Source organism: Alnus glutinosa, chromosome 3, assembly GCF_958979055.1.
Source record: "Alnus glutinosa chromosome 3, dhAlnGlut1.1, whole genome shotgun sequence".
NCBI classification, from domain to species: Eukaryota; Viridiplantae; Streptophyta; class Magnoliopsida; order Fagales; family Betulaceae; genus Alnus; species Alnus glutinosa.
This window is the reverse complement of record NC_084888.1, coordinates 32,398,405-32,424,935: the sequence shown is the minus strand read 5'-3', so window position 1 is coordinate 32,424,935 and position 26,531 is coordinate 32,398,405. Positions and strand designations below refer to the sequence as shown.

General features: G+C 37.9%; 4 protein-coding genes across 6 annotated transcripts; 2 read left to right on the top strand and 2 right to left on the bottom strand.

Annotated features, from left to right (window-relative positions):
* The first annotated feature begins 5,509 nt into the window (after window positions 1–5,509).
* On the top strand, window positions 5,510–10,919 carry LOC133863950 (BTB/POZ domain-containing protein At5g03250-like). The gene is made up of 5 exons (XM_062300114.1): window positions 5,510–5,725; window positions 5,809–5,916; window positions 7,239–7,308; window positions 8,445–9,668; window positions 10,303–10,919. The coding sequence occupies exons 2-5, from the start codon at window positions 5,858–5,860 to the stop codon at window positions 10,834–10,836; spliced, it is 1,887 nt and encodes a 628-aa protein (XP_062156098.1). The 5' UTR covers window positions 5,510–5,725; window positions 5,809–5,857; the 3' UTR covers window positions 10,837–10,919.
* Window positions 10,920–11,630: 711 nt separating this feature from the next.
* Window positions 11,631–12,590, bottom strand: LOC133863374 (F-box protein At4g35733-like). Its single transcript, XM_062299317.1, has 3 exons — window positions 12,421–12,590; window positions 12,001–12,232; window positions 11,631–11,858 (listed from the first exon to the last, which is right to left on the bottom strand). The coding sequence occupies exons 1-3, from the start codon at window positions 12,588–12,590 to the stop codon at window positions 11,631–11,633; spliced, it is 630 nt and encodes a 209-aa protein (XP_062155301.1).
* Window positions 12,591–12,915: 325 nt separating this feature from the next.
* Window positions 12,916–17,472, top strand: LOC133862582 (uncharacterized). Of its 2 annotated transcripts, XM_062298422.1 has the most exons (5): window positions 12,916–13,023; window positions 14,863–15,039; window positions 15,450–15,664; window positions 16,955–17,081; window positions 17,159–17,472. In XM_062298422.1, the coding sequence occupies exons 3-5, from the start codon at window positions 15,471–15,473 to the stop codon at window positions 17,234–17,236; spliced, it is 399 nt and encodes a 132-aa protein (XP_062154406.1). In that variant the 5' UTR covers window positions 12,916–13,023; window positions 14,863–15,039; window positions 15,450–15,470; the 3' UTR covers window positions 17,237–17,472. The 2 variants fall into 2 exon arrangements, with proteins under 2 accessions (XP_062154406.1, XP_062154407.1); XM_062298423.1 differs by lacking the exons at window positions 12,916–13,023; window positions 14,863–15,039; window positions 15,450–15,664 and adding an exon at window positions 15,683–15,792 and having other exon boundaries at window positions 16,950–17,081.
* A 2,918-nt stretch (window positions 17,473–20,390) lies between these two features.
* Window positions 20,391–26,043, bottom strand: LOC133862664 (E3 ubiquitin-protein ligase WAV3). 2 transcript variants are annotated; one of them, XM_062298512.1, is made up of 2 exons: window positions 25,280–26,043; window positions 20,391–22,721 (listed from the first exon to the last, which is right to left on the bottom strand). In XM_062298512.1, exons 1-2 carry the CDS (start codon window positions 25,505–25,507, stop codon window positions 20,784–20,786), a joined length of 2,166 nt encoding a protein of 721 aa, XP_062154496.1. In that variant the 5' UTR covers window positions 25,508–26,043; the 3' UTR covers window positions 20,391–20,783. The 2 variants fall into 2 exon arrangements, with proteins under 2 accessions (XP_062154496.1, XP_062154495.1); XM_062298511.1 differs by having other exon boundaries at window positions 20,391–22,724; window positions 25,280–26,042.
* Window positions 26,044–26,531: the final 488 nt, after the last annotated feature.

Genomic DNA, 26,531 nt, shown 5'->3' with positions numbered 1-26,531 from the left:
GTGAAACTATAGAAGTCAGAAGGTGCAAATTTAGCCAAGGAAATGGATGAAATGACACATTTAAAATTTGTGACAAACTTGTGCAATTAAAACTAAAAAAAGAAAAAAGAAAAAGAAAAACACAAAGTGTTTTTTAAAACCGCAGGTTAACTCAAGAATTTATCTTAAATTTTCCCTAAAATATACAGCTTTAAAATATCTAAGGTGCAACGATTGTATCATAGACTCATGAGAAATGATACTCGTACACTTTGTTCACAATAACAATACAACAGCTTACGTGGAAAGTGGTTTTTTTATTATTTTTGTTTTTTCTTTTCTTTTCTTTTGGGTTTGAAAACTGGTTGGAGGGGATTGAAATTTTCATTTCCCCTCCAACACAGCTCTCTCTCTCTCTCTCTCTCTCTCTCTCTCTCTCTCTCTCTCTCTCCAACTTCCGTACAAAGGTGCCGTTGCCGCCGCTCGCTCGCCGGTCTTCCCCTTCCCGACGCCGCTTCACTAGTGTTCGGTCTCCTCCGTCCGAAACCGCTGCCTCCCCTCTCTCTCTCTCCCGCTCGCTCGCTCACCGGTCGTGACCGGCCACCCTCCACCGGCGTTCTGTCTCCGGCGGATTTGGCGGCCGGATCTGTATCCGTCGACGCTAAAAAAGGTACTCTCCGGCGACGCTTTCTCTCTTTCTCTCTGTGCATCTCATTTCCCCTCCTAACGCGTCTCTCTCTCTCTCTCTCTCTCTCTCTCTCTCTCTCTCTCTCTCTGTGTCTCCAGCCGTCCTTCACCGGCACCATCTCCACCGGCAAGTGAGACGGAACCAGATCCGTCCAGATCCGACGGAACCAAGGTTAGGTTTTTCTGAAGTTTTTTTGTTTTGTTTTTTTCCTATGTTATGGGTTCGATTTGGTTTTTCAACATTCAATGATCTGTTTTTTTTTCTTTGTTCTGGGTTCTCTCTGAATGATTTGCTCGGTGGTGATTTTTTGTTTCAATGTGAAGAGATTCCGAGGCGTAGTGGTCTCTTCTTTGTCCAATCTCGAATGCTCATGAAATAAATTTCGTTTAGATTTCGTTTTTCAAAATTATTTTGCATTTAGTGCCTTCGATTCAAATAGATTCTTTTAAAATTTTTCCTAAATGATTTGAATTATCTTTGTTTTTTACTTTTTCAGATTTGTGCTCAAGAAGTTTTTTTTTTTAGCTATAGTACACAAATATTGAAGAAGAAATAAGAAGGGTTTTAAACATTTTTGTTGGATTTGTTATCTGCTTTGTCGAATTCTGTCGGCTTAGTCCAGATTGTGTGGTTTCCTTGCCGGAATCGGGTTTATCTTATTCAATGATAATGTTGGTACAAAGAGTGGTACTCAAGTTGATAGTGTTCTAAAGAAGGATGGTACTTGTCCTTGGGGGATCTTATGTGTTTATCGCCGTTTTTATTGGGCTTTCTAGGGGCTAAAAATCGATTCAAGTGTTTGCTTTGTGTAGGTAGGAAATGGTGCACTGTGGTCGTTTTGGAGTTAGTTTGTACTAGTAGGATAGATCCACAAGGATGACAATTTAGCTAATAAGATGGGTTTGGGATTCCAGGTTGGGATTTTCGCGTACTATTACTAACACTTTATGGCTTTACTAGGTGTTTCTAAGAGCTAACAATTGATGCAAGTTTTTGCTTTGCAAGGATATGAAATGGTGCATTATGGTTGTTGTATTATGGTTGTTCTAGAGTTAGTTGGTCTCGTCTGCATAGACCTGCCTGATCTGGAAGTGCAACTCAGGCTATTAGTTTATTGAGCGAAAAAAAAAATATAATGCAAAACTGTGGACCAATGGTGTGCTATCAGTTTATTGAGCGAAGAAAACTTGGACTGTGCCTCATGATTTCACTTGTGTGAAAATATCAGTAGAGTTCAAGAAGCACTTTTAAAAAATTACAATATGCAAAAATTTGGTGGTTGATTTCTGTTGCATTTGGTTGGTATTTCATCCTGCTTTCTTATTTGGTCTCTATTTGGATTTGGTGTTAACCTTTGCATTATAGTGTATGGTACCAAATGAATTTTGTTTGGTTAGTTTTTTTTTTTTTCCAAATTTTCTTGCTTTTGACTCTCTTAAAAAACCTTTTTGACAGCTATTGAAGCTCGTGTACCATGCCCCTGTTACTGCTAGTTACCACAACAATGTATGGGCTAAGATTGGGAGGATTGTCAATCCGCTCGTCCACCACTATGCCCCATTCTTGAATACTCCAATTTCTGCTGCCCAAAGATGGTGGTTCAGGTAGAAGAAGGTAGCCTCAAAGAGAAAGGGAAGGGGGCCAAAAACATTATTCCACCTGGGAATCACTTGAACTTTTTATCTAGAAAGAAAGAATTAACTTATGTGTCTCACAAATCTTTCATTATGGTTAAAGCTGGAACTGAGGAAATGTTTGTGCCCACGCATGAAATGTAACACATGTATGGATTAATTTGCTGAAATGAATATCTAAGTTTTGATTGTGTCAATTCGTGGATTCTCAGCATGCATGGATGATGGCTGGATCTATTGCTACAAAAAAAAGGGGGGAAATTTTTGGCTGCTTCACACAATGGACGCAGCAAAGAAATTGCAGAGCAAGGGATTAGGCGGGCTCTGAAGTGTCTTTATTAGATGGGTTTCCATATTTTGATAAGTTTCTCTCCATGTTCACTATTATGCGCCTATGTTCTCTCCATGTTGAGGGATATACGTGGTGCTATTGTTACGAGATAGTATTAGACTATATATAACTAAAAAACATTTGATAATAATATTGATATCAACAAATTTTTGGTATCATATTAGTTTTGAAATGTACCCAATAAAGAACTGTTTTCAAATGTTAATGAAACTCCAAATCATGGAGGAGAATTTAACTTTTCAACATGTACCCCAATAGCAAATATTCTGCTATTAGCATAATCATAAGTGATGTGAAGAAAAATAACTGAAAAACAGCAATGCCTTCCAAGCAACTTGGGAAAAAATTCTGCCTTCAATTCAAACACTAGAGCTCAAAAATTGTATATATCAAAATGCCCATCAAATTGTACATAAAATATACATTCCGCGACTTAACTATACAAATATATATACATTCAGCATCAAATATACATTCACATCAAATATATTTCAAAATGCCCATCAAAATGTACGTCAAATATACATCAATATACACCCATCTTCAATGACAACAAAAATGTACATCAAATACCATTAACTATTACATTAGTCTCAACGTGGAAGTAATGACTTCATCGGAAGACGGATAATTGACAGCATAGCATCGGTAACTGGTTTCTTTGTTCTTGGGGCTAGGTTTTTTCACTGCGTGCAGCTCAGAGACTGGAAACCTGAAAAATAAAATTGGTGACACAACAAGTCATATACATCCTTTCTAGGGATTAATGCTTATACCAAAATTACTTACAATCCCTTGCAAATGACATTTTTCAGATTGTACAGAATTTCTCTTTCACTACATCACACAAGTTGTTATATACAGCGAAATCAAAAAATTAGAAACGACATAACAAGTTGTTCTAAACATAAATAGAAAAAGCTCTCTGTTTTACCCAATGAAGTGAAAGAATCAAAAGAAGAGAAATCTTGGGTACCTGCGAGGACGAGAGAAAAGAGAAAGGAAAGCTCTGCTTCTTTTGGAACCAACTCGAAGATCAAATTAGAATGAAATTATTCCCCTGGCTCGGAGTTTCAGCGACAAACAAAATTGGCAGGGAGTCTTTCTTCTTTCCTTTTCAAAAGTGAATCAAAGCCTAAATTTCATGTACACCAAGAGAAACTTATCAAAAAATGGAAACCCATCTAAAACCCCAAAAAACCAAAACCTAAATTAAACACAATACGGTTTCAGAAAGAAACATCATACTAACTAATTTGACGCACAACAGCAATAACATAACCCACATTTCATTTGCAGCAACAAAGCCTTATCCAAACGTATGAACTCATCTAAACACAAACATTTCAAATCTACAAAATAAAAATAAAAATAAAAATCATAGTAACCAACATTATCCACATTTTATTTAGCACCAAAAAAGCGTTATCCAAAAATAAAACCTCAACTAAAACAAAGCCATTTCAAACCCACGAGGGGGGCTTCAAAAACCAGCTATTTCTTGCAAAAATCCACTAAAATTAAACCTGAAGATTGTGTTCCTTAATGTGAGCCCAAATCTGCTTGAGAGCTAATAGTAAGCATATATGAAGTGATGGGTCAACGATCTAGAATCGTAAGCATTGCTGGAAGTTGCCGGGAAAAAAAAAAAAACAAACCGAATTAGGTTGTACTAAATCAGAGTTTGAAGTATTAACAATTTCTTTAGTGAAACTCCTAAAGTTGGGTCATTCACCAACAGGAATACTGACTAATTTTTTTTTTTTTTTTTCCAGAATATTCTCTAATAGGTTAAGCATGTCAAGCAATTCTCTAATAATTTTTTTTCAATAAATTTACAGCCATTCGGTTCCTCACTTCCTCTGCCGGAAATCATCCACAAACCCAAAAATTTCTCAATACCCATTCGGTATTGAGAAAGAAAAATCCTCCAAAACAAACTAAAAATGAAAATCAAAGCCTTACTTACCCAAATAATCAGCAGATTGAACTAACATCTGTCCTAAATTTTTCTTTTGGTAAGCAAATCAGAGCATATTGAGCAAAATACCAACACCATCCAATAATTTCAGAGAGAGAAACAGAGTTACCGGAGGGACAGGGACGACCGGCACCGGAGCGAGCGGGAGAGAGAGAGGGGCTGCGGGCGGCGGTTTCCGACGGACGGAACAGGCAGATCCGGCCAGAGAGAGAGAGGGGGCTGCGGTTTCCGATGGACGGAGCAGGCAGATCCGGCCAGAGAGAGAGAGAGGGGCGGCGGTTACCGACGGGCGGAGGAGGATAACTCCGGTGAAGGACCGGGGACGAACGCCGGAGGCCGATTTGACTGTACGGAGACTGTGTGGGGACGGGGACTGTACGGAGAGAATTCAGAGAGAGAGGGGGGGGGGCGCGTTCACGGTTGGGGGGAAATGAAATTTTTCATTTCCCCCCAACCAGTTTTGACTCTTACTGTGATATTAAAAAAAGAGAGAAAAAGGATGAAAAGCTTACTTTCCACGTAAGCTGTTGTAGAATTGTTGTAACAATTGTGTACGAGTATCATTTCTCATGACTATGAATTGTTGTAACAATTGTGTACGAGTATCATTTCTCTAGACTCATAGTCATGGACTGATGTGGATCCATGGCCACATACCTACGATTGTGGGTCTCCATAGCCAATATATCAAGGTTTTTGTTTTTTTAATTAATTTTTACTCATGATAGGAGACGTAATTGTAAGCGAGAGTCGGGTGAGCTTAGACTAGCGATCCTAGAGTCGTGTGATATTTTCTTAAAATGGATATAACCTTTTAAACCTTGGTATAAATAAATTCGCTGGAAGAGAATTTCCGAATTTCAACGAAACAATCATTAAATACGTACAGTTATGTGATATTCTCAACGTAAAAAATATTAAAGCCACGAAGTGCTTCAACGTCTCAAAGCCCCCCAAACACTGCCTTTTGGTGTAACATCATCGACTGATTTTTCTCCTAGATTTTACCCTTTAGACTCGGGACGATCTACTCACTCTCACTCTCTATATAGACGCAGAAAGCTGAAAGATTCCACAGTGAAAGATAAAGGGTGAGAAAAGGCCGTTTCATCAGTTCACAACCCATTTCATCACTATTGTCATTGTTATTGTTCATCGTTTTTCTTTGTTATAGAATACTGCAACTCTTTTGGACGTACCTAGTTAACTGTATTGAGTAACACATGGCGTGCATGAAGGTTGGGTCCAAATCCGAAGTCTTTCACCTCGATGGCCAAACCTGGTCAGTCATTTCTTGCCTACAATCAATATGCATTGTTCCTTTTCCATTTATCTTGTAATTGCAGTTTGTTTAAATGGAAATTTTACAATGTGGGTTTGTGATAAAATTGGATGTTGCGTGATGGGTTCTTTTTGTTTTGCAATATGAACTCAAAACTTTTGGGATTGGTTGTATGCATCCGATGATATGAATGCTCTAATTAATGAAATCCACAGAAATATGGTATTCTATTTCTGTGCTTGTACTGAACTTCATGGATTTATTCGTAGTGGGTGGGGTTTGAAGCTAAATAATGAAATCCATGTTTTTTAACCTCAAATAATTGGAATGCGGCCCTGTTTCTCATATGGAATTGGCTTTAATATTGCTTGGTCAGATTTGCCCTCTAAACACCTTGGCAGAAGGGTTTTCGACTTGGACGATTTGGCGTCAGATTTTATTCAATGATGTATCTCGAATTGTCTCATAACCTACTTGACTATGCAATTAATTTTCTGCAGCTTAGGAAGTCTGCGTTCTGTTGGCTTGGTCTTCAAATCAGATTTCTGGACACCAGATTGGTTTCTCAAACACTTGATTTGCATCCCCTTGTTATGAATAAATTATTTAATACTAAGATTCTAGCGTTATTTGCATCCAGTCACGCACCTTCTCTTCATAAATGACAAGTTTCTTGTTCATCTATATGATACATATGTCCTCTACCTTGGCTTCTTTTGTGTTGGTTGCAATGGGATAGCAGTTCAGTAAAGACTAACAGTTACAGTAGTTAAAAGGGGAAAAAAGAAAAAGAAAAAAGAACCTTCAACTTTGGGCTTAAACTAGATTTGGTAAATTAAAATGTCAATATCGGGAGAGGGTTAGTCTAGTCGTAGCATTTAGTGTTAAAAAACATATCAGAAGAAGGTAAAACAGATTCAAGTGGAGAAAGTGAGATGAAATTGCTAAAAGAATTCTTTCAAAATAGTCAGTATAATTGTGTTTGTAATGCTCCCTGCAATGACTAGAACAAAAAGTTGATGAAAGAAATCATTGGTATGTTTCCATGTCAAATAAATCTACACTTACCTTGCAAAGGTTCCGACAGTAATTCCTGCTACGACTAGAAGGAAAATAGATACATGAACATTTGTCGATTTTATTATTGTCAGCATGTCATCTGAATCTACACTCACCTTGCTATTATCTTACAAGCATGGTTCCTGGCTCTGAATTGTTACTTAATGCTGATTTTGCAACCACTGTTGTGTTGACTACATCTCTTTTGAGTACTATTTTGTTTCCTCTGCTAGATTTCTCTTAAGCCAAATGTTTGCTTGCAGGATTTGCTCAACTGGGCTTACTACCGATGTCATCATTGAAGTTGGAGAGAGGACCTTCCATCTCCACAAGGTATATTTTACTTGGCCAATCAATCCTTTACTCTGCTTTTTTTTTTTTCCCCCCGGGCAAGCCTTGATTTGTTATTATTTACGGTATACATTTGTATCTTGACCGCCATGGTTTAAGAGGCATGTAAGGCTTGCATCAAAACTTACACCGAGATGAGGCTTGAAGAAAGCACCTTAATGTGCAACCTTAAGTCTCTTATCCCTTTGGCAGCATGTTTTGTGTCTTGCGGTTCCCCATGTATGAGATGTACAACTAGTAACAAATAAAAGTAGCTGGTTCTTATAATCTGAGATTTAATCTTGTCTGCATTTAAATGTTCTATATTAGTAATTTCAAATTTTGCATTTCTCAGAGAGAGAGAGAGAGAGAGAGAGAGAGCTCTTAGCTCATAAGTTTAATCCATGGATTGCTTTAAAGGATTTTCTGAGGAAATTTTGGCAGGTCTACTATTTGCAATTGTTTTTGGGAATCTAAGTTGGTGATATAAATAAATGAATTAATATGATATTCTTTATCATTATATCGTCTTCTTTGTAATACCAAGATTGTCAATTAGACAGAAAGAGTTAAACATAATGTGAAATGTGTATTGAGTAGAAGCTTAATAGTGAGACTTTTCTTTTAGACTTCTTGTAATTTTGGATGTATGAAAAATATGAACATGGAGCTCGATTTCTATATGTTATTTCCTACATATATTTATGATATAGAATCGAAGAACGAATATGATATTCTTCATTGTCTTCCTCTTCTTTGTAGTCCTGGAATAAGAGAAAAAATATTGATTTTTAATTATTTATTTACAGGAAGTGATAAAATAATGTGCATTGAATGGGAGCTTAATAATGAGACTTTTCTTTTAGACTTGTAATTGGGTATGTCTGAAAACTTGTGATCATGCAGCTCTAGTCTTGTTATTTTCCTTCTTTTGTTTATTATTATTATTATTTATTCAACGGTGATATCATTGCCTTGTATTATAGTCTTGCCTTCTAGGAAGTCAAAAAACTGGCCTTGCTTCTTAAGTCTTTAGTAGGCATTGACTTGTTTGCATTTTTGGTATTCTGGAATATTTATATTTTGTTTCTTTTTAACCCATCAAACTGCATTTTCTCCCTTATTGGCATGTCCGGTAGTTCCCCTTGCTGTCCAGAAGTGGAGTATTAGAAGATGTTATTGGAGAGCTTTCTGGCGAGGATGAGAAGAAGTGTGTTTTGCAGCTCCATGACATCCCTGGAGGAGCCAAAACCTTTCTGCTTGTAGCCAAGTTCTGTTACGGTGTTAAAATAGAGCTCACTGCACTCAATGTAGTAAATCTCAGGTGTGCAGCTGAGTATCTTGGGATGACTGAAGACTATGGAGAGGGAAATCTTATCACACAAACAGAAAGTTTTCTAGACGAAATTTTTGGTTACTGGACGGACTCGATTAAAGCGCTTGAAACCTGCGAAGAGGTTCTCCCACATGCAGAGGAGGTTCATATTGTTTCAAGATGCATTAATTCTTTGGCAATGAAAGCTTGTGCAGATCCAAGTTTGTTTAGTTGGCCCATGTCAGGACGCAGCGCTGTGGAAGGCCCAGGTGGGGCTGTAATTTGGAATGGAATATGCACAGCAGCTAAGCCACACACTGTCAGTGAAGATTGGTGGTATGATGATGTGTCTGTTCTTAGATTGCCTCTATATAAAAGATTGATTCTGGCTGTTGGATCAAGAGGCATGAAGCCAGAGAGAATTTCCGGGTCCATTGTCTACTATGCAAAGAGGCATCTCCCCTTGTTGGGTAGGCAATCAAGCTTCCAGACTGGAAACTATGTTGCCCCAGGAGCAACTATTTCTGCCCTATCTGATGTGGATCAAAGGAGTCTCCTTGAAGAAATAGTGGAGTTGCTGCCCAGCCAAAAGGGTGTGACACCAACCAAATTCCTGCTTAGGCTTTTGCGAACAGCAATGATTTTACATGCTAGCTCATCGTGTCTTGAGAATTTAGAGAAAAGGGTTGGTGCTCAGTTGGATCAAGCAGCTCTTGAAGATCTTCTGATACCAAACATGGGGTACTCAGTGGAGACTCTTTATGATATTGACTGCATTCAGCGGATTCTTGATCACTTCATGCTGGCAGATCATGATTCTGTTGATTCTACTTCTAATTCTATAGTATATGAGGAACAGTTGATGGGAGGTTGCCATTCACTAACCCCTATGACAATGGTGGCTAATCTGGTGGATGGTTATTTAGCCGAGGTGGCACCTGATGTTAACTTGAAGTCACCAAAATTTCAGTCGCTTGCCGCTGTTATCCCTGATTTTGCCAGGCCATTAGACGATGGAATTTACCGTGCAACTGATATATTCCTCAAGGTAGAAACGAATTTTCAAATGTGCTTCCTCTCATTATTGATAATTTACTTGCAAAAATGATTTGATTCTGGGCATCTTGTTTGAAGACTACAAGTTCCAAAATAGTTTTATTGTTTTCTGATGACTTAGTTTAGAATGGAGCATTATTGCCTTATGAATGGTTTTACCTGTCTCTTTTTTCTTCTATCACTGCTTACAAGTTTGAAATTATTCATGCTTGTTTTGAGATTTATTCATACCATGATAAACACTCAATTCTGGTATATCTGCTTACAAGTTTGAAATTATTCATTTTAGAGTGTTTTTTTTTTCCTAAGCAAGGAGAATCAGCTTTTTTAACTACTATAAGATTGACTTCTTTATTCTTTTTCCTGTTACAATTTTTGCTTATGTTTTAGAGAAACAACAATGAAATATGGAGCTTGGGCATTAAACTTTCAGTTTCTTCTTTGCAAGCAATTTCTTTTATAGTGGAAAAGATACTTGCTTTCAATGGAATTAATATATTGCTATGCTCCAAGACAATCACTCTGTATTCTACAAGAGCTAGTTCGTTTCTTTTTTTCTTTTTCTTTTTTAAAGTTACTTTCCATTATTGCACGCCAGATAACTTCTTGTCTTTCGTGTCTTTCAGGCTCATCCCTGGTTAACAGACTCTGAAAGGGAACAAATCTGCAGGCTCATGAACTGCCAGAAACTCTCCTTGGAAGCCAGCACCCATGCAGCCCAGAACGAGAGGTTGCCACTTCGTGTCATTGTCCAAGTTTTATTCTTTGAACAACTTCGACTCCGCACCTCTGTTGCTGGTTGGGTCTTTGTCTCTGACAACCTTGAGAACTCACAACATCCTAGTGGGAATCTTGCTCTGGCCAGAAATGATGTCTCTACCCAAGCAGGCACCACAGGAAACCATCTTGTAGCAGTTGATGACATGAAGGAACGCGTTTCTGAGCTTGAGAAAGAGTGCTTCAGCATGAAACAAGAGATCGAAAAGCTGGTGAAAACAAAAGGGGGATGGAACGCGATCTTGAAAAGGTTTACTTTCAAACTAAAGTCCAAGCCCTGTGATCCAAAGGCATCGAAGCCCGGTGGAAATTCGAAAGCATCGCCAGCATCGCCACTTGTGAATGGAGGAGAAAACCATGACAATGGTGAATTGGGAGATTGAATATCGTACTCTAAAATGAAAGTAAAAAGAAAAAGAGAACAAACAGAGCTTTTGTTTCATTTATTTTTAATCCCTTCTCTCTACCTTTTGAACTAGCTTAGCACTCGCCACTCTACACTTCGAAAACCAGTACTTTTGCAAAATCGCCTCAATTTATGTAGGTTAGAATAAATTGTCAAGTGGAATGCCAATCTTCTCGAAGTAATGCAATGTAGTTGAAACCATCTTCAATTTTGTTTCAATTGTTTGCATACCACTTCTATTTTCAGGTAACAACGATTGTTTTATCATATTTTTTTTCATTTGTAAGTTATATATATATATATATACACACACACACACACACACACGTATCTTGATATGTCAACCAATTATTTGCATTATTCGAATTCAATCTCACTCAACTCAATATAGTATTTATTGATTGCTTGAAAGTCTCCACAAGTTCATACAATAAAAACAGGAAGGACCCTTTTTTTTTCTTTTTCTTTTATTTTTATTTTTTATGAATAAGAATTTCATTACCAAAAAAAAAACTACACCATAGCAACAAAACAGCTAAAGCAAGGGCTAAAAAGCAGTACCCTTAAAAAATACAAAACTGCAATTCCCGTGCATCAAAGTTAGACTATCTATAGAAAATAAAAAGGGCTTTGTTTTGCATGTCATGGAATTATCCCAAACAGCGGCATATCAATCCTCTCATAGCAACGTTGAGAGAATATTTTTGAAATTCCATGTGCCAGGTTGAATTCTCCCAGATCATGTCCGCCATACAGATAATCCTCATCCATCTAATCCCGGTTATCATCGGTGAAGTAAATAGTATTCGATTCACAACCTCGAAGATCCGTAATGGAGAGCGACAGATATGGATTTCCGCCCAAAAACATTGCTCTGTCGGGTAAATACTCCACCTTCTCCCATATGCTGCGAATGCCATCTAATTTATAGACGTGGAATTGCTTTGTTCGGTATGGACAAACCAAAGGGTGAGTAGCCTCTGTATCAAGAAGGTCAGCCTACTCAATTGCCACACTTTTTGAATTAACAAAGTTGCTGAAAACTCGATTGACAAGCAAAATTAAGATCTTCCGCTGATTCCACCAAGTAAAATTAATTTGAAAACTTTTCTCGTGGAAAGTTTTCCATATCAACGCTTACAGTTGATCCAGAGGGTCCAAAATTTGTGATTTTTAGGGGAGGGCGGCTGAGAAAATCCCACACTTCAACTGAACCACTGTCTGTCAACGCATGAAGCAGATTGTTGTAGCAGATGATATCGGAATAGTCTGCACGCGTGCCAGTGCTACCAAGGTTGGTCCAAGTGTTGTCGCCATGCATACAAAACGCAAGCTTTGATGGGGTTCTGTAGATTACCACCATAGTCAAATTCCTGTTGTCGTTAAACAAAAAAATGCTTCCGCAAGTATTCGAGGAAGTAGGCTTCACGGACGGGTGGTTTGAGTTCTGTAGGAAAAGATGGGAGAGGAATCCAAGCGTTGGAGAACGGATAAAAGAGATCGATGTGGGTTTGCTTTTACGTCCAAAAGCATCACCCACCCGTGAGACAAGCCCACGCACCAAGCATCAATGAGAGGCTCGAAGACATTTTTGATATTGTAAAGGTTTTGCTCTCTTAGGTTGAGAAAGCAACGGGTAGGAGTATCGTCGTCGTTTTCGTTGCTGGGATGCATGAGCCATGCAGCTGGAGTGCTTTGCAAGGAAGACACAATCTGGGAAGCAAGAGCCATTGGCATTGAACACGAAGAAAACAGAGAAGTTTGATGGACAAGCAAAGGGGACGACACTGTTTGTTTATATATAGCACAGAAAATCCTTGTTCCACGCAGATTAGGAAATCTGAATCAGACTTGAACTTGGAAAATGCACCACCATCTTCAGCTTCCTAAAACTACCCGACCCGAAGCATATAAAAGAATAAACGATTATATACGAAGCCCTTGGGTATTCTTGGTCTCGATTGGGCTTGCCCAAGCCTTCTGGCCCAATTTTCATGGACCTGAACAAAGCCCTAGAAATGGATAATGCGTTGACGCGTCGTTCATCGTTTCCTTCCTTTTGAGAATGACATTTATCAACTCATCGACAAAACATACAAGCTGCCCCTCTCCTATGCCTAGCGCCGAACTAAAACCCCTCTCCTCCGTCATTGCTCCAGCACCGGTAAGTATTCTCCCCACAAATTAATTTTGATTGCTCTATGAATTCAAAAAGGATTTCAAAGCTCCTCTTGTTTCCAAATCTACGGACCGAATTTTATTGCTTTCTTTCTCGCTGTGTTGTGTATTTGGTTGCTGAGAAAGTAATTATAACTTTTGACTGAACCCACAAAGAAATTTGCTGTGTTACAATTATTTTATTGACAATTTTTGGTTCATCTTTGCCAACATTCTCAGTTTGGTTTCTCAAAAAGGAAAAATAAGAAGAAGAAGAAAAAAAAAGATAAGTAGAAGAGAAATGCCTTTTTTTTTTTTTTTTTAGATGAATGAAAGATTTTATAAAAGCACACAAGCATTACAAACTCCCAAACAAGAATAAACCCCTACAAAAATGTTTACAACTGTCTGCATAAATACCCAGTCAACACAAAAACAAAAGCAGAATCCATACTACTTTAAAATTTTCCTCGACATAAATGCCTGTTTTATTTATTTAGTTTTGCTTTTCTTCTTTCTTTGAAGTTTATGATTTTGCCTAGCCCCAATCTTTGGGTAGTTTCTTTTCTTTTCCTGCATTTTCTTACAACCAAGCAAATAACTTGCTTCTCTAAATGAATCGAGACAGAGCCGGAAAGTATTTTGGGCCGGGGCCAAGCCGCCAATACATGAATTACAAATATATTAAAATAGGGTTAGAGATCAAAGCATGAATAAGAAATATATTAAGATTAAAGGTGACATAAATATATAAAGAGGAAATTAGCATCAATTTAGTTTTGACAAAAAAATAATAATAATAAACAAAAGAAAATATACAAAATAAGTGTTTCATAATACATCAAATTTCAGCCAAAACACCTATCAAAATGGAATCCATCGTTTTTTTGAATCCCAAAAATCATCTATGATTGAATCTATGCTAATTGTTGCAACAACTTCTCTTTCAATGTACACCATTAGAGAATCCATTAGAAATTCATCTTCAATTTTATTGCGAAAGGGCCAATGGTGCCATCATTTTTAATTAAATGTTTTAAATTTTTTTCACCCCAGTATAAGATATAAAGGATAATGAAAAAATTAAATATTTTTTTCTCAAGTTAATAAATAATGAGATTATAAAAGCTAAACTAATTAATTAAAAACAATGATTAACTTTTTTTTATAAAAAAAAAAAATAGAAAAAATCAATCATAGAAGGGAAAAGTACAATTTAGTCCCCCAAACTACCAGTCATTCTCCAGACAGCCCCCTGAATTACCAAAGCTTCGACTTTGGCCCTCCAAACTACCAAAACTTTTGAAAAATGCCAATTTTGACGAAATATCCCCACAATACCCCTGCCATTTTTCAATTAAAAATAATAAAAAAATGAAAAAAAAAGAAGTAAAAAAGTAAATTAAATTTTATTTTTATTTTTATTTTTAAAAAAGATGGGTATTTAGGGCGGCGTTATTTCCCAACCGCAACCTGATCTTCTCGACTCCTCTATGGTCACCGTCCGTTTGCAAAAAGAAGCAATATGTCCTCCGGTCGATCGCAGTATTTTTTTAAATAAAAAAATAAATAAGAATTTTTTTTTTAGTTTTTTTTTTTAATTTTTGTTAATTTTTAATTGAAAAATAACAAGTAACATGAGTATTATGGGCATATTTTGTCAAAAAATGATATTTTTTAAAGGTTTTGGTAGTTTGGGAGGCCAAAGTCCAAACCTTGATAATTCGAGAGGCTATCTAGGGAATTTCTAATAGTTTGAGAGGTTAAATCGTATTTTTCTCATCATAGAATTACCTTATAGATTTTGAAAATCCTTCTTCCTTTGGGCCTGAGGCTTGAATTGCAGATGATGAGCTTGTGCCCAGGCTGTTAAGTGTCAACTATCTCAACGGGCTCAACTACTAAGCCCATTGAGCCTTGGCTTCAGGTACGTTTTCATACTTCGCACAACGATTTCAGTTTTAGACATGCTCTGACCCTGGAGAACACACTGTTCTGCTTCGCGATTCTAAGCTTCAACCAGGTAATATCAATTTCCCATCGTATTTTCTGAAATAATGTTGTTCGATTTCGATCTCCTTTCTTTATTTCTTTTTGTAAGATTCAGTAGCTAAGATCTTTTTTCTCTTTTTTTGTTCTTGGGTTTTAAACATCAAGCTCTATGTTACTCGATTACATATCTTTCTTTTTTCAAAATTTTCTTAGCAGACAAAATGAGTCTTTGGGCTAAAAATAATTTTTCTTTTCATCCTTATAATTTTTCTTTTCCGAGAAATTGGGGGGTGGGGTTGGGGTGGGCATGGCCCCTACCGGCTCCCCCTCCTCCGTCACTGAGCTCAGACATCAGAAATCTGAGCTAATTGGTGTGTTTGACTAGTAACTACCACAAGAAGTCGTGTTATGCTTATGAGTGAGGTTGATGTTGCTATGCAGGTGCTCTCATGGTGTGCAAAAATGACAACCATTGAGAATTCAATGAGTCAGTCTGGTAAAACTACTAATCTTGCCTCTACCGCTGCTAAGATTCAGAATTCTGGATCTTCGTTTAGGCGATGGGGTAAAAAACACCCATTTATTAGATATGGGCTTCCGATGGTCTCGCTCACGGTATTTGGGGCACTTGGTCTTGGTCATCTCTTGCAAGGCAGGCTAGTGCTATTTTTATTCTAAAATTTACAATTCCAATTATTCTGATCTCACTGTTAATTGTGAAAAGATGGAAATATATGACATGAAGTGCTGTTCAATCTTGTCAAACATTCTCTTCTATTTTCCGGTGAGACATCTGTGACATCTTAGACTGAGCATGTTCAGTTGGTGTGTGAATGTAATATTAACTTTAAGGGGGTTGTTGTGTTACCTTGTAGACTAGTAACTTAGTTTGTTTTTTAAACAAGTTCCTTACTTGTGGATTGTGGACTAAAGGCCACCAGAAGTGGTTCCCTTTTTTCTTCCCCGGAAAGTAAACAGAATAAAGGGTTTTGGCTTTAGGTATTTCTTCATGGATCTAAAGCATGTCCAGTTAAGTAACTTGGAGAGAGTCTTGTAAGATTATATAGCCCAGTTGCTGGAAATTCCACAAATCTGAGTTATAATCAGTTCTTTCTCCTTTTCAGCTATAGATCTCGGAGGTTCACTTGTAACCGTTTGATACCTGTCCCTGTTGCATCATGTGTTTTTCTTCTATCATTTGTAGATTGATGCAACCAATAAAAGTTCACTCTTTTGATTGGAACACGCTCCTATCGGTAATTCAGATGCGAAGCCCTCTTCTATTTCTAACTCATCCTAATTTTAGATATAAACTAATTATTAGGTCATCTCTTTGTAATTAAGATACTCAATTTCTGCAGTAAGCCTTTAAGGCTGTACACAAATGAATAGCATACAAACTGGTCCGGTATCGGTCTATTTGTCACTTTCCTTAGCCATTTCCCAGTTAGATGTGTTAATCTGGCTTGAGTTCTGAGCTTAACAAGCAGCTTGGCTGATTAGGCTTGACAGTGCTGAGTGTAGCTAGGTTTTCACGTGTAGACTTGATCATCTAGGACCTGCCTTTTTTCCCATTTCCCACAAAATAGGAAAGTGATGTAGTTGTATGAATATTGCATATACCATAATACTAATACTGAAAAACACTTGTTGTCCATGTTGAAGGAATTGATATTAAGAACTAGCTATTGTTTATATGCAAATATTTTTCTTCTGCTTTCTCCAGCATGAATGCACTTTTACATTCATTAGCAAAACAAATCTCAAAGGAATGTAACGCTCGGTAATATGAAGAAACTTTGTTTGCGTTCTTTCTGCTTGCTCTGTAATAGTTATTGGTTTCTAGAATGTTGTCGTCGTCGTCGTCGTCATCATCATCATCATCATCATTTCTTTTTAGTTTTTCCTCCTCTTCTTCTAAAGTGTGGTGGCACTTTTTAGTTCAGCAAGGACATTGCTAAGGTAAAGGATGATCAGGAATGGGAGATTATTGAGACTAGAAAAGCACTGTCCAGAACGGGGCCTATAGACGCATATAAACCGAAAAAGATTTCATTGGAGGAGGAGCTAAAGGTAAAGACTTTTGCTGGGATGATTCACTACATAATCAAAGATCATTTGTGGCTTACCTCTCTGTTTCTGTGTTATAGGCTTTGCAAGAGAAGGTGGACATAAACAACTACGAGTACAAGAAAATTCCTAGACAAAATGAGGGCAAGTCAGGCTAGTTTTTGTTTTCTGCCTGCTGGATAATCTCAGCGTTTGATTTTTTTTTTTTTTTTTTTTTTTTTTCTGGTTGCCAAAACACTAACTATTTTCTGGACTCTCTTGTGAACTCCTTCCCACCCCGGCCACCGTTGGTTAGAGTTAAGCACACGTATTATCTGCACCCATTTGTAAGCTGAATAAGTTGATACCTATGATCATTGGTTTGGTAATTCTATCGTGCAGATTATCATCATCATTTATTATTCTTCATTTTGTCCTTGGTAGGGAATTAGAGAAGTCTGTACTTTTTATACACAATAAAATTGCAATTCAAGCAAAAAACATAAACTGGTTTGTAAGATGCCTGGAGTTGAAGCAACAAGAGCTTTTTTCAATCATGCTGGTTGTTTCTGTTTGCATTTTTTTTCAAGCCTAGAGGGAATTAGAAATGAATAATTACATGCATTTTGGACACTTACCGGTTTGAAAGAAAACTTTGTTCTTTTTTCTAAGAGCACTAGTAGCAGATGCCCTATAAGTAGTTCTATTCCCTAAAATAAGGAAAATTTAAAAAAAGTCACAAAAAAACAAGCCACAGCAGTTGCCCTATTTTAGGGCTCCATGCTTGGGTAGCTACAGTGCTATCCATTGTATTGGGTAGCACTGTAGTTGCCTAATCCCTTATTTTAATAAAAAAAAAATCTCTCTACTCTTTGGCTCTATCATTCACAGAGGAACTTGACTTCGACTTGAACAACTTTTGTCCAAGAATGATGTTCCCTGTTGCACTCTTCCTCTTCTTGTTCCTCTCTCTCTCCGCTTCTCTATCCTCCTGACTGCGTGTCTGTTGTATACACTGTTCTCCGTTGCGTCTCAGCCTCCAAATCTGACGTGTTCCTCTTTCAACAATGGTAGAAACTAGACTAGTGCTGAGATGGGTTTGGAAGCTGGGATTTAGGCAAATTGGGGTCCCGGATGAACTAAACCTGGGAGAAAAAGACAGCCACGATTTTGAACGAGAGAAATTGAGAAGAAGATGAAGAAGGGGTGTTGGAAGGGACAAACAAGACGTTGATGCTAGAGAAATTGAGAAAAAAAAAATGCTTCTGAATAAAGTTAAAAAAAAAAAAAGTAAAAGGTAAGAAAAATATTATTTTAATATATAGGAAAAGATAAAGGGAAACTGTTGTGGAGTGTTTTTATATAGGGAGAAAAAAAGTGGTTTGATTCCTTAAATTTTTTCTAAAATAGGGAAAATGGTTGAGAATCTGCTGCTAGTGCTCTAACTGAGTTATTTGTAGAATTATAAGCTCCAAAAAGGTTCCCCTTTGTCACCTTTTGTATTCTCTTGTCAGTGTCCAATTGCATGATTTCCACTTTTTCGTTTAGTGTAGCACAAAATAGTTAGATTAATAGAGCACTAGTAGCAGATGCCCTATAAGTAGTTCTATTCCCTAAAATAGGAAAAATTTGAAAAAAGTCAAAAAATCAAGTCACAGCAGTTACCCTATTTTAGAGGGTCCTCCTTGGGAAGCTACAGTGCTTCCCAATACATTGAGTAGCACTGTAGCTACCCAATACAATATTTTAATAATAAAAAAAAAAAAAGTCTTTCTCTCTGATTCTCTCTCCTTCACGCGTCCTTTGAACCACTTCATCCGTCTTCATTTCTTTCCGTCGTCCTTCCTTCCCAACTAGAACCAGAAGCTAAACCAACTGAACCAGAGTTAGTGTCGGAGTGAAACCGGAACCGCTAGAGGCTACCAATGCAGATTAGAAACCCAAAAAATTGAAACAGAGCTCGATCCGATCCAATGAAGCCGCCAATTGCAAGATGATTGATTTGATCATTGGGTCTTGCAAAATTTCCCTCTCTTCTGCACGCTATACCTGAACATTTTGTTGTCGTGCTATCTCCAAAGGCCATCGATGGCTTCAAGGTCTACTTCCAGGATGAACTGGACCTCGGAGAAGAAGAAGTAGCCTTGATTTTGAGTGGGCTCCACAACTCAAAAACCCCCAAATACCACTCGAAATCAACAAATAAAGAACAAGAAGGCAACAAAACCAAGAAATCAATGGAGACAAGAGAGAGATTCAGAAAGAGATGAGAGAGAGAGAAGACTCAGATGAGAAAGAAAGAGACGGAGAAGACGTAGATGAGAGAGAGAGAGGAAAGAGAAAGAAAAAATGCGGAGAAGAGAGATCAGGTTGAGAGAGAGAGAGAGAGAGGTTGAGAGAAGAGCCAGAGATGCAGCGGCTCAGACAAAAGGATAGAGAAAGAAGAAAGGAGAAAGACGGAGAAGAGAGAAAGGACAAACAGTTTTTTGGAATTAAAAAAATATATATTAAAAGTAAAAAAATATTATTTTAATGATATGGGGAAGATTAAGGGAATCTATTGTAGGCTGTTTTTGTATAGAGAAAAAAAAAAGTGGTTTAGTTCCCTAAATTTTTCCTATATTAAGGAAAATGGTTAGATGTCTGCTGCTAGTGCTTTTAGAAAGAACCAACAGCAAACACGCCCCAACATTGCTGATGAGTTAATGTTTCAAGCAACCATGTGGGTCAGGCTTGAACTAATGCTTTGTCAGGGCGTTACTGTGGAAACATCTGTGAAGCCCATGTCTGAATCCTTGATAAGTTGATCAAGGCTTCCAACTTTGATTTGTACTATTAATTTTGGCGTCTTCCTTTCAAACCTCATCAGATTTCGTTCCAAAAGACCCTGTACTAAAGAACTTATTTGTAATTTTCTGATGAGGGGAATATATATTAATTATTAAGGATCAATCTGTCAACCTGTCTACAATTTCGAGTTAAGCAGGCCAGTGTCCTCCCTCTTTGAGCCCAAGTCCTAGCAAGCTGGACACTGCAATATTTCTCTTAAGGAATCCGAGTGAAGCGTTTAGTTCAAAATTTCACTGCTTTTTTCCACTACTACTATGCAACTTAATGAATGGCACGGTAAAAAATATTTCATTTTACACTAGCTGAGGATGATCGAAGTGGCGCTTCTTCCACAAGTTTTACTTTTACCCCCGCAAGGAAAAACCGAAAGTTGGTTATGTTGTGTATGTGCATCGTCTTAAAGAGCACTTGAGTTGGTTGTGTACATAGGCACACATGCACGCACACGCAGAGAAATCAATGAACTCAACAAAATAACAGAGCTTAGCGGAAAGAATCGAGAGCAAGTAAATTATATATTAGGTGAAAGAGTTCAACCCAACCATTTTCACAATTACAAACTTATACCCAGTTCTCCCAGAGAGAAAAATCATTCATCATTATGTACACCACCCCCAAAACGACACAAAAATGAAGAACATATGCTGTAAACCCTACCTAGGTGTCCTCTTTTACTCCCAAATATATCCTTTCGCCCTTTCCCCATCTTTATTCATTTACACATATAAGATAGGAGCAAAATCACAGCCCAAAAAACCCCTCTTCTTATCTCTCCAATTTATCACCCTCCCCAGAACATAAATTAAAAATAAAGGAAAATGGGAAACGCAACAAAAAAGCTATTTGAAGATGACCCCCACAATAATCCGGCAAAATTTACCTTGGCTTCGGTTGTGACCCGAATGACAACAATGGTTGGATAAGCCTCTGGGGAGATGGACTGCCTAGTAACATAGCCTGAGATCGAGTAAGCATCTCGACCATTGATGGAGTTTGATAAGATTGGACAAGACTTGAACCATCAGTTGAGTCACCTCTTGCTGTTGCTCTTTGCCATGAGTGTGAGCTCAGTCCAGAAAGGATATATGCTCTCCCAGATGCCTCGTATACATGCCTAGTAGCCATCCTCTCTTGCATTTCCTTGAGCTCAGCATCCAACGCAATGCAAAGCCGGTCATGAGATTTGGCTGAAATGGTCTCCGCCAACACTCTTCGGCAATTTTCAAGAATTGAAACTGCACCAGCTAAGTCTCTGTGCTCAGCTGCAACTCGTGCCTGTGCCATTGCCTCAGCCGCTTGGAGCCTGTTACGTTGCCGGTCTACCTCTATTGACACTACCACTTGTCCAGCTATCTCAGGCCTCCCAATCCTAACTTCTTCGCTCTCCATTGTTGTCACCTCTTTAGTTAAGGGATCCTTGAAAATACATCTCACCTTTATCAATGACGTTTCACTGCTCGAAGACTCTGCAGGTACATTAACGGAAACCAGAAAGTCCCTCTCTTCATCAGCATACAAATCTCCAACATCAATAAATCCATTGCGTCCATCAGCCATCATACGACTTGGGTAACTTCCTGCTTTTAGTGAGACAAGGTGGGTTTTTGCATGTACACATTCAACTCCCACTTGGAGCTCCTGCACTACAACACTCAAAAGCCCCCCAATGCATTGTGCAAATGCATCCTGAATCACAGCTTCAGTCTCAATGAAAGAAAATGTCCCTCCAGAAGTCTCTGAAATTGAGTGCATAGATGAAGCATCATGATCCGCACCAAATCCAAAAGCATGCACTGGAATCTGAAATCCTGTATTGTTACCACCATGAATGGATAAAGGGAGGAGTAACTTGTAATTTGGTTGAGGCTGGTTATTACCAGAGCCACTGACAGTATAAGTGTCCTGTCCATCAGACAACAGTATTATACTGGCCACTGGCTTCTTGTCTCTTCGGTCTTCCATTATCTTGGCACCCTTCCTCAGGCCTTCAGCAATGTTGGTCCCACCATTTGCAACCAAAGAGTTAACAGCTTGCAATGCCTGTTGGCGCCCTGCGTCAGACATTCGACGAAGGGGAAAGAGGCGACGGGCTGTGGAGGAGAAGGCAATAACTGAAAGCCTGTCATTAGAACCAAGGTTCTGTATTACAAACCCCATAGCTCGTTTAAGCAATGCAAGCTTGGTACCTGCCATGCTACCGCTGATGTCAAGCACTGTGACTAGGTCAACTGGAGCACGAGGAGTCTGAGAAATTTGTGGCAAGCTAGCCTGGCTTCTGCTGGGATTTTCTTTATTAATTGAAGCAGAGGCTTTGAGATGGACCAAAACAGTGAAGTTATTGCAAGAATCAGACCGAGCAGCAGCTGAAACTTCTGGATATGTTTTTATCTCTATTGTGTTAACAGTATTGTCCTCTGCAACATTCTTATCGCAACAGCTTCTTTCAGAAAATACAGGCTCGTGACCTAAGGATTCATCATCATCAAATACAGCTGGCTCTGCAGCTTGATATAGTGGCATGATATGCCGCCGATTTGAATCTCTTCGAGTTGGAGGTAGTCGGCGGACGACGGTCATCAAAGCATCATTTTGGGGCCAACCTACTGGACTGATTGATGCCCTCCTAGGGGGAGGATCCAAACTAGGACCTTGCACGGGGATTTCTTTCCATTTTGCTCTGCAAACTGGGCAGATTTGGTTGCCATGTTTGACATTTGAAGTGATGCAGTGAAAATGAAATGAATGTGAGCATTCTGCAGTGAAAATAGCATGACCACCACCTTGTTTCATTTTTGTTAAGCATATCGAGCAGATCTGCTGAAAATGTAAAAGAAAGCAAGCAAGGTGAGTAAATAGAGTATTAAACGCATGCAGGCACAAAGATCTCAGAGAAAGCACTTCAAAAATCATAATTATAAAAAAATATCTCATTATCAATTTACAACAAATAACGTTCTTCAATCAATCATATGTTTTACAAATTTTATAGTTAGGTTTAAATTCCATAGTTTGTAACTGGCATGCTTCAACAATATTGTTAAGGACAACAACAAGCTACATCACGAAATTCCCACATCAAAAAGAGGGGCACAATTTGCAGAAAGTGAATAAATACTCATAAAAGAATCATTTGGGAGTATGTAAAGGTCTAACTTAGCCACTCATACTCATTGAGCACTGTGATTTAAAGAAACAAAGTAATCTGACCAACATTTTTTACCAAGTTCAGTTAAGACATTGCACTACGAAGTTTTAAGAAATGAAGGAATCCACACAATGCGTTCTGAAAAGTCTAACAACTCTTGCACCAATTGCACTTCTAGGGTCGCTCAAAAAATTATAGTTCTAGTAAGAATATCAAGAAAACAGAGAGATGTTCCATACTGGGCCAAATGAGTACGTATATCTTTTCTGTTTTCCTGAGGCTTTAAATATAGAAGAAATATTTTGTATCTTATAGGGATTTTTCTTTTTCAATACTTGAGGAGGTATTCATAACAAAAAGTTCCATGTGATTTCATTTTTGTGATGAAGTTTACGAACATATATGTGTTTCAAGCAACCACTTTCAAGTATAGTTAGGAGTTTGTAGAAAAGGTTAGTAATTAGCATAAACAACCAAGGATATTTTTTTTTTTCAATATATCTACGTCTCAGTTTCAATATATGTATATTTGAAACTCCATCTCATATACAGGTTAGTGCTAGAGGGATAGGATCATAGGAAGAGAAGCACAACCACCTTAAGCAAGTTTAAATTCATCTATTACTTTGAAAATAATTTTGCACTACTTAGTAGGAGCCTTTATTTTTGTTCTCTTCGCTTTCCATTTTTGCACTACCAATTTATCAGTTAAGTTTTAAAAAAGGAGGGTAACCAGAACTTTCTAGTACCATAGCTCATGCAACATGTGATATTCTTTTCTTTTTTCCTTTATTTTTTTTCTTTTCCAATTTCTCTTTTTGATAAGCATGTTGTAGCATCAGAGATCGAAGGATTAGACTTTTCCAGCCCATTTTCCACTAGGCAAAGGAGATTGCAAGTGGCAAGTGGCCGTTTCTGCCACTAGCAATAATTGTAGCTGTGGGTAGCTTTTCCTATGAGCTGACCAAGAAAAGAAGTGCATTTTTTTTTTTTAATGTAAAAAAAATAAAAATAAAGCACAAAAACACAGATAAGCTGGAAAAGAAGTCAAATGTTAGGTATCCCACATATAGAGGACAAGACAGGAAATAGAAAAGCTAAAAATCAAAGGTGTCACTTTTGAATGGTTATCAAGAAGGTAAACATTGTTACCGTCATTAAGGATGCACCAGGGCTTTTAAAAAACCAGAGAAACAATTGGAAAATCAATCATCAAAGGGATGGAAATCATTAATTAATTTATCATATTCATTTTTTCTTTCCTTTCTTGCATCTTTATTGAAATTCCCTGCTAGAAAGCTTGTAAATTAACAGTCAAAATGGAGGAGTTCACCAAACAAGCTACTTTTATTCCCTCCAAAATACGCAGGAAAAAGGAAAGGTAAAACCTGTGGTCTTCTTTTACTAGCATGGCAAACAAGAATGGTCCTGAAAAGGACGTATGCCACAACCCCACAAGCCTAATTAAGGAGAAGAAAGCAACATGACATTAAATGCCAAGCTCGTTGATTTCTTACACGCCTCAAAAACTGCTAAGACATGATTAGACCAAACAACATACAGAGGAGTTTTTGAATCATATAAATTTCTACTCAAATAAAAAAAGAAAAAAAAAATACTGAAAGATACAGAAACTGATATGTTCAACCTATTAATGAGGAAGTTGGAAAACAAGGAAGATTCATATGGTTGAAAACGTTAATCTAATTATATCGTATGCTGACATGTGGATGAAAACGAAAACACAGTCATAATTGAGATAGCAAAACTTTCAAATCACATATCCAAACAAGGTATAATAAAAATAAAGAAATTTCAAAGATCCTTCTCTTGTCCATGTCATGAGAAAAGTACAAGAAATGCTTAAAAGAAAACTTTTATTGATGAGAAAAAAAAATATCTATGTTCGTTAAGTTTAATTTTTGTCACATAACTTTCCATTATTTAGTACCCAAAAAAGAAGAGAAAATCTCCATTTTCCATTATTTAGTAAAACTCCACTAAAGCAACTATCTGCCTCAGTTGTCCTACTTGGCTACTTGAGCTGATTTTGTTTTAATTACCTAAACAACATAGAAAACCTAACCCAGGACTTCATATCATCTTGTCCCTCCATTTCCTCAACAACCAAAGAGAGCAAAGCTCAAAGGTTAAGGAAAAAAAAATAAAAGAAAAGAAACAAGAAAAAAACACAACCATGAAACTTGTATGGCAAACAATTTGATACCTTGGACGATTTGCTACCACTCCTGGACAGCCTTAAACCGTGAGAAGACGGTGTCGGCGTGCTCGGCCCCGACGGACCGGAGCCCCAATTGGGCGGAGAGAGCAGAGCAGCATCGGAGAGCCTCTCAGAGCCCTCTAGAGAAGGAGGTGAGTCCTCTAAAGTTCTCGGGACAAGCACACATCGATTGAGACCCAGTGCCAGCTTCGCTTTCCTCCATTTGCTCCCCATTTTTCTCTTTCAGATCTCAAACAAGCAAACCCAGAACAAGAATCCACAAAACCGAGCCCAAGAAAGGCAAAAATCGTTGGGACCAAAGCAAAACCGAGAAAACCCAGATCTCAAAGAAGCGCTTATGTTGTTGAGCCAAGCTTCTCTTTTTCTCTTTCTCTTAGCTAAGAGTCCTTGGAATGAGAGAGGGAGAAATGGGGCTTTAGTAAAAGTGGAATGCAGCACGAACACCAAGATAGAGAGAGAGAGAGAGAGAGAGATAGATAAGAACGAGTTCCAATGGGGTGTTTATAGTTGCAGAGAAATGTAAAAACCAAAAAGACTGGGGCTTTGAGATTTAAAGCGAGTTATGAGGGTTACAAAATGTCAAAGGGAGGGGCTGGGTCGTGGGAGAATGTGGAGGTGTTGGATTGTGTATTAGTCTTCTTGTTGGCGTTCTCGGCCGCCATGGGAGAGAGAGACAGAGACAGAGAGAGACAGAGAGAGAGAGGATTGTGTGGGTTTTTGAAGATTTTGACCTGCTTTGCTTTGCTTTGTTGAGATTTTGATCGAGCGGTAAAAGGACAAATAAAAGCACGTTTTGGTTGAATTGGGAAAGCTACTTACTTTATCCCTCGTCAGCTTCCATTTCCCGTATTACCCCTCCTTTTTTTTTTCCTTTTTTTTTTTTTTTTTTTTTTTTTTATCAATTTATATCTCATATTTTATTTTTTCCTATTCAAATATGAAAAAAAAGGTTACACGAATTAAACAACAACAAAGGGGCGGATACCCAATTACAGAGTCCAAACAAGAGGCAATAGTTTCATCCATGATTTCAAAACAACTATAAAAAACTTGAGTCTTTCTAATAACCCCACAAAACAATGACAAATAACAAATAACGAAGAGCCTCGACCAATAAAAGCAACAACCACCACAAGCAAGAGAGACGTAAGAAAAAACTGAAATGATTTCTTCGAGGAATTTATATCTCATACCTATACACTCGTAGTTGTGGAGCTCTACTACTCACATATTATTA